General features: G+C 41.4%; 1 protein-coding gene across 1 annotated transcript in view; it reads left to right on the top strand.

The window, feature by feature from the left end:
* DDX46 (DEAD-box helicase 46) overlaps positions 1–14,061 on the top strand; it is a gene marked incomplete at its 5' end in the record, with an annotated part of 198,723 nt that overhangs the window by 152,536 nt on the left and 32,126 nt on the right. Inside the window, one exon of the mRNA XM_089653132.1 lies at positions 3,557–3,694. Coding sequence (XP_089509258.1) covers positions 3,557–3,694 — 138 coding nt within the window. The remainder of the gene's footprint in view (positions 1–3,556; positions 3,695–14,061) is intronic.

Raw genomic sequence — 14,061 nt, 5'->3', positions numbered from 1 at the left:
GCGGACTTTTGGGGCTGCCAACCGAGAGGAGGCAGGGGAGCGGCCGACCGAGAGGAGGCAGGGGAGCGGCCGACCGAGAGGAGGGAGGGGAGCGGGCGCCCGGCACACAGAAGAGCCGCATTAGAGTGGGTAAAGAGCCGCATGTGGCTCGCGAGCCGCGGCTTGCCGACCACTGGTCTAGGTTATTGTTATTATTATTATTAGCGGTCTATTTGCTTTTTTTGTCAGTGCAATCTTAATTACATCCCAAGCGCAGGTCACAAATGCTCTGCATGTGCCTGCACCGGATCGCTTGGTACAAAACGACCATGTTATCCTGCTGCGGTGCATTTCCAAAATCATGGGACATGTACATCATTGGTGCGTTGTGGTGCAATTTAAGCCCATTCAAAATGAATGGGCTCAAATCACAACACACTGAATCACATGTGAATTGCGCAGGAATGCAGTGCGGTTCCTGTTCGATTCACCTGCAGTTCATAGTGTGAACCGAGGCTTAGATTACCTATCTGACCTACTTGTCAACTTCCAAGTGTCAGACATGCTAAGGCTGGCTATATGTTAATCAATGTTTTTTTTTTTTTTTTTTTGTTCAACAAGGGAATTGAGCAAAAATGTGACATGATTGCCCCATCCACACACATCAAGTGTGTGAATGGGGGAATCCTTCCCACTGAGCACTTGTGTTCTGACAGTAGGGACACTTTCCCTCTGTCGGAGTACACCGATTGGTACGGCAGGCTATAGTTGCCATCACTAATAAATTGGGAAAAACCTGACAGGCTGGTTGTACAGAAGTCGATCTACCACTCTACTTCTGTACAACCAGCCTGCCTACAGTATATATGGATCGAATTTAAGCCAGTCCCTGCTGAACCAGCCAGATTTCAGTCCATGTATGGGTGGCTTAAGAAAGCGGTCTTGTGCAATAGAAAATATGCACTTTTTTGTCATTGAGGTCTGCTGCTCTCCTGTTTTTCAGCATAGATGTTCACTCTGCTCTGTCATTAGTTATGCATGATATGTGAGTGCTGCAGACTTGGGGTTCTAGAGGAGCACATACCCTGCACTGTCAGCATTGTCCTGAAGCACTTATTGCTCACAATAAGCTGTTAGCTTTGTCACTAGGTACTATACAGTGAAAGTTCATCTTCTACACTGAAAAAAAGGCTTTAACACCTGGTCTGACTTGGTGTTAAAACAAGGAGATTAACACTAAGTTTACTCTAGTGTTAAGACTCTTGTGATCCTAACACAGTTTATTTAACATTTACATTCCTATACTATCACTGTAGTTATCACAGAGCTTACACAGTAAAGTGAAGAGATGAGATATTTGGTTCCTACCTTAGTTAAAACTGTTTATTAAACACCTCTCTAGTGAATTACCCCCTTGAGTTGCTGTAATAAAGCTTAACACAACTTATCACCCTCTTAACACAGTTTATTTTAGTATAACTGGAGTAATCATCTATAAAAGTAAGAGAATACCTTTTCTTTCCTGGAGTCAAGTTTTCCATTGGACTGCAAAGATCTGAATGAAGTTCAGAGGTTTCTTAGCTTTTCTATTACTCTGCTTTAGAAAGGCTTTTCTTGTCATTTTTCTTCTTATACAGCTGGTTCATTTCATTGCTTGATCACATGGACTAATTGTCATTCCACTTGCATAGTCATTCTCAGTTAATTTCTTTATTATGTCAGGACTTCTGTGCCCAAGACTCAAAAGACCCATTTGTGAATGCAGTTTCAATGTTTTTCCTCCTTGGCAGTATTTACCACCTCTTTGCATTTCAACTGATACAGTTCATCTGTAATTTTATTCTTTGCAATTAAGATATCCCCTTTTGTGACGGCACAACTGTAACCTTCGGAAGGTCACTTTATTGGCCTTCACACGTTTAGCCTTTTGTATTCATGTGTTTTTTGTTGCATGTTACTGTTGTTGTTCCTACTTTTCTTATTTAAAGCAGACTCTGCTTTCTTTTTTATGCTTATATTCATCCATAAACTTGCCTTTAATATATTCCAATATGGAATAAACAGCCTGATCTTTGAGCAATGGGAGCTGCCAGCCAGACTGAACTGTGGAACGATGAGCCTGCAGGTTACTTCCCACTTTGATTAGCGGTGTTTAGCCTCTGTTTAATTTCGTTACGTGAGTGCAGTTTTATCATTCTAATACAGGGAATAAACATTCACATACAGAGAGCACGATTTGTTGTATTTTGTATCCTTTTTTGGTCAGTTTTATTATCTTTGATGTGAAGGAGAAGATCATTGAACCAGTTGTTTAGCTGATACCAGCTGCTAAGTGAACAAGTGCTATGAGACCGTTTGTAACTAGAAGGTCTGTATTTTAAGGTGAGAGCCATTTATAAGCCTTTTGCTCGCTGTGATTCACACAGGGATCTGCCGTGGTGTTGGCAGAAGGATTTTCACATTTCATCACATGTATTTATTATTGCATGGACCATCAATTAAATGTTTTATATACATACATAATTTTGGGTTCAGTATATATACATATTGCTGTTCATGTCCACATTAATTATCTTGGAATCTTTTTGAATTGTGCACATTAATATTTTATGTATTTGGTGTAGTGCAGCACACTGGGTGGTTTGTCCTACTCTTCCTATATGCTTGCTGTCTTTGTACCCTCTTAGTGACTGTTCTGTTAAAAAGTGGTCCATTCTCACTGTGAATCCAAATGTTTATGTGCCTAACAAGGCAACACCCACAAGGTTGTGTTTCTGGTGGTCATCAGCTCGGCTAGGTGAGTGAGTGAGCTGGTAGCTTTATCCTGGAAAAACATTTTTATTTTTGTGCATAGACAAGGTTGTTGAGGCTCAGGACTGACTTTCTTCCCAAGGTAGTCTCCACTTTTTACCTTAACCAGGACATTGCTATTCCCTCCTTCTGTCTGGCTTCAGTTCATGAAAATGAAATTTCCCTCCTTTGCCTCCAGGAAGTCCAGTTACCTTTTTGTCATCCCAGTAGGCCCAGGAAGTGGCCCAACTTCAAGTTCCACCATTCCTAGATGGCACAGACAGAATATTGTTTAGGCTTGTGATCTTAAGGATTGGGTTCCCCCTTTCCAATTAAGACTTGCTCCACTAGGGCAGTGAACGCTTCTTGGGCTTTTTGGCGTCAGGCCTCTGTTTCCCATATTTGCAAGGCCATCGCCTGGTCCTCTGTTAGAGGAATTCCACTAGCAGGATGGGTTATACCCTAGGCAGGGCCTACAGTTTTCTTTATCAGTGTTCAGTTCTTCTGTAGGTGGCAATATTACTCAAAGGTTCAGGATTGTGTACCTCAGTGGAAGAGGAAGTGAAAGTCCAAGAAAATTTATTTTACAGTTGGTACAAAAAATCTATTTTTTTCAATGCAGGTTAACTAAAAGAAACCACAGAAGAGTTCAGTTGGTTACTGGATGAAACAACTTGTTTTCATTACATGAAATGAGTACTGTGTGTAGTGTCCTATTTGGTATGTTTTATAAATGTTCTTGCTAGAGCTGAACAGTAAATGTGCAACTCCTGCTGTTGTTTTCTAGGGCTATGCCTTTACATTCATCACAGAAGATCAGGCACGTTATGCAGGAGATATAATCAAAGCTTTGGAGCTTTCAGGAACTCCAGTTCTTCCTGAACTGGAAAAGATCTGGTCAGAATTCAAAGAACAGCAGAAAGCGGTATGTTTTTTAATGTTGTATTAAAAATGGTATTAGTGCTGTTTATGTATCATGTTTTTGAGACTGACTACACTGACTAGGCCAAAAATGTCATGTAAAATACAAACCTAAACTATGCGTTCCAAAACTCATTTTACAGATTACCATTACAGCCGGCATAGTTTGTGCTTAATGTAAACATGTTCCATATATATATATATATATATATATATATATGTATAAATCACAGGATGACTGCCTTTTACCTTTTTTCTGTGACCGTCTGGCTTGGTTTGGTTATGATTGGAATATGACTTCATTACTAAAACTTGTCAGCAACTATCCCGTAATCTGAGGGTGAGTCAGTGGCAAGTAGTGGCATTTAATTCAGGCCCTAGTTAAAGAAATGGTCAGAGAAGAGATGTACAGTGCCTTGAAAAAGTATTCATACCCTTTGAAATTTTCCACATTTTGTCATGTTACAACCGAAAACATAAATGTATTTTATTGGGATTTTACGTGATAGACCAACACAAAGTGGCACATAATTGTGAAGTGGATGGAGAATGAAAAAATGGTTTTCTAAATTTTTTAGAAATATCTGAAAAGTGTGGCATGCATTTTTATTCAGCCCCCTTTGCTCTAATATTCCTAACTAAAATCTAGTGGAACCACTTGCCTTCAGAAGTCACCTAATTAGTACATAGAGTCCACCTGTGTGTAATTTAATCTCAGTATAAATACAGCTGTTCTGTGAAGTCTTCCAGAGGTTTGTTGGAGAACATTAGTAAACAAACAGCATCATGAAGGCCAAGGAACATACCACAAGTCAGGGATAATGTTGTGGAGAAGTTTAAAGCAGGGGTAGGGTATAAAAAAAATATCCCAAACTTTGAACATCAAATGGAGCCACTGTTCAATCCATCACCGGAAAATGGAAAGAGTATGGCACAACTGCAAACCTACCAAGACATGGCCATCCACCTAAACTGACAGGCTGGGCAAGGAGAGCATTAATCAGAGAAACAGACAAGAGGCCCTTGGTAACTCCAGAGGAGCTGCAGAGGTCCACAGCTCAGGTAGGCGAATCTGTTTACAGGACAACTATTAATCGTGCACTCCACAAATCTGGCCTTTATGGAAGAGTGGCAAGAAGAAAGCCATTTTTGAAAGAAAGCCATAATAAGTCCCATTTGCAGTTTGCGAGAAGCCATTTGGGGGACACAGCAAACATGGAAGAAGGTGCTCTGGTCAGATGAGACCAAAATTTAACTTGGCCTAAAAGCAAAACGCTGTGTGTGCCGGAAAACTAACACTGCACATCACCCTGAACACACCATCCTCACCATGAAATGTGGTAGTAGCATCATGTTGTGAAGATGCTTTTCTTCAGCAAGGACATTGAAGCTGGTCAGAGTTGATGGGAAGATGGATGGAGCCACAGGGCATTCTTAGAAGAAAACCTGTTAGTCTGCAAAAGACTTCAGACTGGGGCGGAGGTTCACCTTCCAGCAGGACAACTACCCTAAGCATACGGCCAGAGCTAAAATGGAATGGTTTGGATCAAAGCATATGCATGTGTTAGAATGGCTCAGTCAAAGTCCAGACCTGAATCCAATTGAGAATCTGTGGCAAGACTTGAAAATTGCTGTTTACAGACGGTCTCCATCCAATCTGACAGAGCTTGAGCTATTTTGCAAACAAGAAGGGGCAAATATTTCACTCTAGATGTGCAAAGCTGGTAGAGATCTACCCAAAAAGACTTGTAGCTGTAATTGCAGTGAAAGGTGGTTCTACAAAGTATTGACTCGGGCTGAATACAAGTGCACGGCACACTTTTCAGATATTTATGAGTAAAAAAAACATTTATCATTTTCCTTCCACTTATTATGTGCCACTTTGTGTTGGTCTATCACATAAAATCCCAATAAAATACATTTACATTTTTTGGTTGTAACATGACAAAATGTGGAAAATTTCAAGGGCTATGAATAATTTTTCAAGGCACTGTATCTGGCTTATTTAGGACCGAATATGGCTCATTTTGGATAGCTGAAGCATAATGGATTTTTATGCATGCAGCGAATACAGTTGAGAATTAAGTGAGACTCTATTCACATCTGGGAGAAATGAAGAGCGATTTGAAGTGCTTTAACACTCCACACTAGAATTTCCATTATATTCAGTGGTCCTTGTTCATACCTGGGCATAGTGTCCACACCAGGTTTTTTCAGGACAGAGTGGTTTCATTTTGGCCCTAACAGACTTTAATCAGAGTTTCTGAATTTTTTTTTTTTTTTTAAACAAGTTTTCTTGCCTATAAGTAGTTCCACCAGAAAGAACCACTAAGTCCTTGCCAACATCCCCAAAGCTATATAGCAACAAACAAGTTTCCCCCAGATAATGGGAAACTGAAAATCTTCAAACTAGGATAAAAATTACAATACTTTATGCATGGAACAACCAATGCTGAGTACTCTGTATATAGTCATGGGCTTGGTTTAAGTAAATATCCCATTCATCGTGATGCGTTTCAGAAAAGATTTTCTTTTATAAGGTGCACAGTAGAGAGAGGATGGCAAGATGTATTCTGCAATATAATTAACATTCATAAGCAACCATATCTCAAACGTCATTTACATGAATTATTTAAGTTGTTTGATATCGGAAACATTGCATACCATCCATCGAGTACAAAACACCTGTTGTTTAAGATAAAAACAAATCATCCATCATCGCCGCTTGGTGAACCTCCAAACCTAATTGGGCTCTGAGTGCCTCACATTGGGACTACCCTATAACACCCCAACCCTTGGTCCAGCGGACTGTGTCTTGAGGGTCTAGAATGGAAAGTGTGTGTGTGTGTGCATAAAATATATGCGTATACTATGACCAGACTGGTGCTAATCTTAAAAAAAAAAAAAAAAAAAAAAAAAAAAAAAAGCATAATATATATTGTTGAGGTAAGTGATAATAGAAAAAAAATGTCTAGTATATTATATCAATCAGTATTGCTTCATCAAGGATGAGAATACTCAGTCCAACAATGTTAATGTTTGAAAAGCCGCATAGAAAAAAGTGGGGAATAATCCACTTATTAAAAATAAAAAATCTCACCTAGTTGAATATTGCACATGGTCACAAATCTATGGCACAAGATTATCCCATAGGCATATAATGGTTCTCATAAAGGAGCGCCAACCCTGTTAAACATGGCGCCAACACATGTCCATTGCGCAACTGCATCCGCACATGCTCTGTGTTGTTACCTGGAGAAGCCGGTCCCCCGAACCAGCTGTGTGCGCTGCCAACCTGTCATGTTGACTTGCCTAGTAACTAGCTTTCCATCGTCTTGAAAGGACACATCGTCTTGAATCACAACTTCTCTGGAATTTACCTTCATCCATCATTTCACCTCTTAAAGAAAAGACTCCAGATAGTGCGTAAACTTTAAAACATTTTATTAACTCTAAACAAATAAAATGCGCATTCACATGTGAAGGGTGCCCAGTCGCACCAAGTGTAATCAGCCTCTACTGTCAATGTATGCCCGTAATTACATTCCCCTTGAGAAAGTAACGTGACGAGTGATGAAACGGGTCAGGGCTTTGGATGACGTCACGATGCGTCATGAAGCCAGCGGTGGTTGCGGCAGTAGCAATGTTTTTTGGAGTGACACCGCACGGTAACCATTGTGTTTGCAATTTACTCACTGCATGGGTTCAGCCATTGTGGGTACAGGTCCAAGAGGTAGTACAGTGTTAGATCAACTTACAGATTTTCTGTAAAGGTGAACTTTTTAATTACATTACCTTCATAAAGGAACTGAGAACTGCTCTATGATTTCAGTCACAGTGGTCTTATACCACTGATTCCACCTCTGCCTCCCAGAGAGTGAAGACTGGGAAGAGATGGACCCAGCTGGGGTTTGACACAATTTACCCCTAAAGTTCTAATGCAGGGCCCTTCATCCCAGATGAGATCAGTGAACTGCATCTTGATTCCCCCAGGCTCACCGAGAAACAAAGTTAACCTGGTCATCAGAAGATGTGGAGCGGGTCCTTGACTTTTTTTGCTCCATAGCCATCAGTATTAGAAGTATTTTGATAGTTAAGTATCAAGGCAATTTCCATTCCTTACCTTACGTTGAAGTGTAAGTAGTGCTGTCGCTGATAATATGGACAACTGAGGTTTTTTGGTTTTTTTACTATTATTTTATTGTAGTTGTTTGAAGAAGGACATTGGTATGGGTCTTTTAGTGTGTCTCAGCATCATAGAAGACTGAGGAGTTTTGTAATGGGTTGAAAGTAGAGAATAAAGATGGAGGGGTATTTGCTGGAGCTCAGACCAGGCTGTGTGCATGTATATATCAAGCTTTATTTAGATATGTATTTGCATGTTCTAGAATTTAAAAAAAAAATGTGGCAATTGAAGTTGTGGTGTTAATATCAATTCCAGTCCTGGGTGTGCATGAGAGATCCAAGGAGTTTTAATATGCAGAAAATTTTCTTGTTTGAGAGAATGCTATATAGCAGCCTTTTTCAACCAGGGTGACTTCAAGTGTCTTCAGAGGTGCCTTGGCAAAATGCCTACAAATTGCACCCAAGCCAGTGATTAAATCAGCCTGCCTTTTAGTAACACAAAGCCACTACTGCACTAGATTGCACTACTGCAACCTCCTAGCCACCAGTGTCCAAAAAACCATTGGCGAGGTGGTTGGATAAAGAGGACATTTAGTGCAAGCACAGCATCCTTGTTTGCCCCTACTCTGCTCCTCTCTATCAGCACTGGGGTCACATCATCTGAGTGAAGGAGAGAAACTGAAGCAGAAAAACATTGGAATACTACTCCGCACCAGTGTACAAAGGTTCATTTGCTTTGAAAGAATAAATCACCTCTAATAATGGGTGTCCTACACGCGTGGATGTTGCTGTTATGTAAAACTGTATGTTTAGGTTTTTTTTTTTTTCATTTTAGAATGGGGTGCCTCAAGATTGTGCAGAATTTCAAAGGGTGCCTTGACTGATTAAAGGTTGAGAAACACTGCTATAGAGTCTCCTTGACCATAAAATTGTCCATTTTGTCTCGCACCTTTGCATAGGATTGGTTGTGCCAAGCCTCTGCAATAGTTTGGTAGTTAATCATTTCCCCCATCATCTTTCAGGACCACTTGTTTGAGAGACGATTGGCTCCACCTTCTACAATAAACACAAATTAGAGTTGAAAAAGTCCCTCCCCTCACTTGTACTTTAGTTGTTTTGTGTTTCTAGACCCTTCAGGAGTACACTATGCAACGTTTGTTATGCTCCCCAGCTCTGATGACTGTGGTTGTCAGATCCCATTCTAGTGCCTAGACCTAGTGTGCCTGTGTCTATAAGCCTTATGTCTAGAGGGTGCTTTCCTTTTCATGCCTGCTGGTATTTGCCTTCGTCTTAACAAGAGCATAAACATTACTGAAAATAAAGCAGAGTCAGCAACCTATTGACTTTTCAATGGCAAACTACGTATTCATCTGTGCAGACTGGGCTCCACCTGAGATTTTGTTGGAACTGTTCCTCTTTGAGAGGAAATTTTTGAAACCATAGTCTATAGTCACTGTGCGTCTACCAGTGATCCACCTTAACAGTGAAACCACTAGACCAGTAGAGGGCCTACTTGCCATTAAGGATTCTTCTGATCAGCAGTTGGACTACCTCTTTAAATTCCACTGTTCTCTGGCTGGTTCTGCCCTCCATTCTGTGTTACCTGACCTTAAGCTGTCACAGTGGCAGAATGGAATGGCTTCTTTGAAAGATTTTTCCACCAATGGGGTAAACCCTCTTCTTATAGGACATGAAGGGTCAAATTTCCGGAGTCCTATACTTCAGTTGTGGTTGCTTGATCGAAATATCTAAACTTGTGTCCCATACAGGTTTTAAGTCTATACAGATGCTGTATACAGTAAACAGCTAGGTCTTTGAGGTACACTGTCTCTTTGGTCCTGCCCTTGTGTCCCTGGCTTCTATTCCATTAGCTTCAAGATTGAGTACAACCAAGCCTGTTGAGCCTGATTCTGAGTCATCCCACAGGGGTGAGAAGCAAGATATCCTTACTGAAGCCTTTAGCATGAATGTGCACTGCTACTTTTAAAAGAGGGAAGATGGTCTTCAGGTGGTTTGCCCCCTCAGGCTTTCAGATGCAGAGTACTCCTTTTGGGCTTTTAAGGCTGACCCCCACTTCTCTGCCACTCCCTATAGCTGCTCAAGCTCTACCCCCCTTTGCCAGTGGCTTTTGCTCTAGTTCCTGTCCGCTTGACACCTCCTGAGCTCCACACTCCACCTCCAGTTATTGTGCCTTATTTTTTTTTTATGCGTGTACTATCCCCCTCCTTCGGTAGAGCGATGCCTTGAACGGTCAGGTTTTCTGGATCAGGCTACAGCTACCTTTGCCCTTACAGGGATATAAACCCTTAGTGTCACTCTCACATACTGGATACTTCTCAAAGCATTCATACCAATTTCCAGCCTAGTGCCTTTCCCTGGCATGCCCACCGTTGGAACAATCTGATGATATCCCGGAAAGAGCAGTTACTGAAGGTCCTGTTGAACAATATCCCCCAAAATGCTTAACACCTGTAATTTCTGCAGATCTCCTTTTGTCAGGATTCAGCATTGGGACCTATCTTTACATCAGGATAGCTTCTTGTTGGAAGGGGAATGAGCATATTGGCCCATGGTCTCTCAATTGCAGGAACCTCGAATATTGAGGGACCTTCCCTTTTTAGTTGGTACTTCCTTTCCTCCTATTTCTTAGCCTACTGGTCTAGTCAGGGATGGTCAGGAAAAAAATTATATATTTTTTTAGACTCGCCATAAATTCCTTTTCTCTGATACAGATATGGTTCCTGTGCAGACGAAGGTGTTTACCTCTAAAGGCCAGGTAGACCCAGAAGGATCACTAAGCCTTCTCATTCAGAGACCGATGCACACATCTCTTCCCATCTCCTGGGAATTTCTTTGGGACTGCAATGTGGTATTCCATAACAGATGGTTCCTTCTACATCAAGGGGTTCCACTTTTTCCAGGTCTCCTGGCTCTGACACTGTTGGACGCTTTTCTTTTTTCTTTTTTACTGCTGTATTTTCACCTTTTATACATCTCAGGTATCCTCCATTTGGAATAAGTAAAGTCTTAAGAATTTTGTTGGACCTGTTCACAGAGTGTTAGGTGTTTCTCTTTTGGCCAGCATGCAAATTTGTGCCCTTCTGGCACAGTTTCTTCTGTAATCATTCAGAATGTTCATTCTTTGCTGCCTTGATAAGTCTTGTCAGTTACTCCATGGATCGTGTAGCTTTTTGGATCTGGGGAATCTGGAGCACTCTTACATTTTCAGTAACATTCCATTTTTAGGGCTCATCTCAGAGGTTCCTCTGGCATAACCGATGAGAACATCTATTTCCTCCTCAGTTTATCAGTGTTGCAACCCATCTCATCAGTTTGTAGTTGGGTGCTAACCTTCCTGTTCTGCCTACGCTTTTTAGAGTTTTTCCATGCAGCAACCCCTACAGTCAATGCTGACTTTGCAGGATTGAGTCCTGTGTCCTCTGTTGGACTTAAGGAGTCATTTTCACACCTTTCACAGGTTGTGGTTCCAATCAGTTTAGGGTCATTTAGACTTCCTTGATGTTGTGCGCCTTGATTGATGGTGATGTTTTAATATTCTGCATTCTCATTTCTTGAATTTATGGGGTCAGGTAAGTAGAACCTTGGGGGCCTCCTTTTTAGACTTGCAGGTCAGGTAGGTACAGGCTTAGAGCCTCCTTTCTAGACCAGCAGGTCTTGTCTTGCCAAGGTTTTTGTTTTTTTTTTCCCATCTTTCATGTCTGGTACCTGTTTCTAACAGGGATGTGTTGTTTTTCCTTGTTAACCATGCTGGTTTTTTGGTTTTCCCTCTCAAATGGGAAATTATTGTCCTACTTCTTGGTTGGTTCATGCTATACAACTTCTTGTTTGGTCTAGGATTTGGTGCTCCCTTCCATGTTGAGTCATCCTCATTGGTTGGTTACCATTTCCTCCTAGACTTGGGCATCAGGTTTATTCAAGCAGGGTATTTGGCCTCCTTTGTTGTGTTTCATGTTCTGGTCATTCAGGTAGCTCTTACGTTGTAGACAACCAGTTGTTGATTTGAACTGCTTTTGGATGTCCCTACAGTTAACATCTCTAAATGGATAAGGAAAAAAAAAAAAATTTTTTTTTAGACTCACCATAAATTCCTTTTCTCTTAGGTTCATTGATGGGGCACAGCTTTGATTCTTGAGCATAACGTGTTATAGCGCCATCTACAGGAGTAGGACACTAGGCAGAAAAGAATACCGCACTGCCTATGGGCAGTCCTAGCTGGTATAAACCCCCTCTCTGCTGTAGGCAACCCAGTTATTTATGTCTAATGTTTCAGGAGTGAAGATCTAGTTCCCTGCTGGGACCTGTCATTTTTCATAGCTCTTTTCTTCCTTTTTTCTTTGTTGCTGAGTTTTTTTTCATTTAATCAACATCCGGGGTGGGTTACAGGCTGGATAATCAAGATCCTGTGGTCACCCCAGCCTTGCCAGCAATTGCATGCAGACCTTTAGATATGGGCTGGGTTGGCTGCTCCAACCCAATCTTGGACCAGGGTGGTCAGCATGTTAAACATCTCATGTTGGCACGTATGACCCGGCCTGCTGTTCATGTCGGTAAGTAAATGCCTCCCCCCTGCTTTGCCTTCCATGGCGGGCAGCCTTTTTGGCATGGTCCTTCCTGTACAGGCCTGGGTTAATATATGGGCGGCCATTTTTTTGGAGATCGTGGTGGGCATTTTATTGTAGCCCCAGGCAGTGGCCATCTTACATTCACCCGGCGCTTCCTTGGTATGTTTTTTTTATTATTATTATATTTTTTATTTCATTACAAAAATCCACATTGTATCCAAAAATTAAAAAAATACATAAGTTTCACTTAAATAAACCTATTTCCTTTGCTTTCTTTATCCAACCCTTTATTTTTGGGGCCTCTTGGGCTAGCCAGAATTTGGGAATAAGACCTTTAGCCGCACTAATTAGGTCATATAATACACTATTTTTGTTTCAACGATGTCTCTGTTACAAAATACACATACCCACGGGTCCTTCTGTATGGTAGTCCTCGATCTCCTGTATATATTGGATTATTTCCTGCCAGAACTTCTGAATTTTAAGACATTCCCACCATATATGTGCCATTGTTCCCTTATTCCCGCACCTTCTCCAACATAATGGTGAAACCTCTAATCGTTTGTGTCACATTCGGTGTAATATACCATCTAGCCAGACATTTATAGTTCATTTCAACTGTATTCATATTCATCACCTTATGTGTTTGAAAATCTTATTTATTTGTTGCTCGTTCAATTTTGTTCCCAGCTCTTTCTCCCATTTCTCTAAGAATGGAGGAGAGTCAGATCCCGCCAAATCAATAAGGATCTTATAAATTTCTGGAGGTAATGGGTGTTTGAGCTGTATTTAAGGTCAACATTTTTTCCAATGGATACATGTCCTTCAGCGTCCTACGTAGTTGTGGGAGTGCTGCAACAAAATGTCTTAATTGATAATACCGCCATTCATCCAATGTGAAAAAGAAATCTTTTTTTTTTTCTTTAAATCTTGCAGTGTAGAATTTCCCCTTATCTGCTATATCCTTTAAGCATGCATTACTATCTTTGATCCATTTCCCAAAAATATTCTTTCCCTGGTGGAAAATACTCCGTTCCCACCAGAGGAATTAATACTGAATTATATTTCCAACACATTTGCTTGTGCAATGCATCCCAAACTCTTAGTACCTTCCGTGTCAAAGTGCTAGTGTTTCCATCTAATATACGGAACTGGTATCCAAATAATCTTCTCTAATTGTGCCTTACTTAACCACATGCCGCCCAGCCACTGCATAAATTCGGCGGCAGGGCGGCACGGCTGGGCAAAAGCACGTTTTAAAACGTGTGTTTTGTAAACAGGTAGGGGGCCGCCACCCTACCTGTCCCGCCGATCACAGCCGGTCGTTACCGGCTATGTCCCGGCGATCGGCGGCAATCGCTGACAGAGAGCACAGCTGCAGTAACTGTGCTTTCTGTCAGTTCCCTGACAGCTCCAGAACACGCTGATCGGGACAGAACAGTTTCTCTCTCCCGATCAGCGGTGTTCCCTGCAGTACACACCCCCGCCCCTAGTAAAACACTCCCCTCACACAGTTAACCCTTTCCCTGAATAATAAACTCAACCCCTTCCTCCCCAATGCCATTAGTACAGTGTCAGTGTTTTTTTTTTTCTTGCACTGATCACTGTATTGGTGTCACTGGGGATGTCAGTGACCCCAAGTCAGTACCCCCCAATGTGAGAA

This window comes from Staurois parvus, unplaced genomic scaffold (assembly GCF_062004578.1).
Source record: "Staurois parvus isolate SC_StPar_1 unplaced genomic scaffold, SC_StPar_1.0 ptg000701l, whole genome shotgun sequence".
Lineage (NCBI taxonomy): Eukaryota > Metazoa > Chordata > Amphibia > Anura > Ranidae > Staurois > Staurois parvus.
Note: the sequence above shows the minus strand (reverse complement) of the source record. Positions and strands in the feature narration are given on the sequence as shown.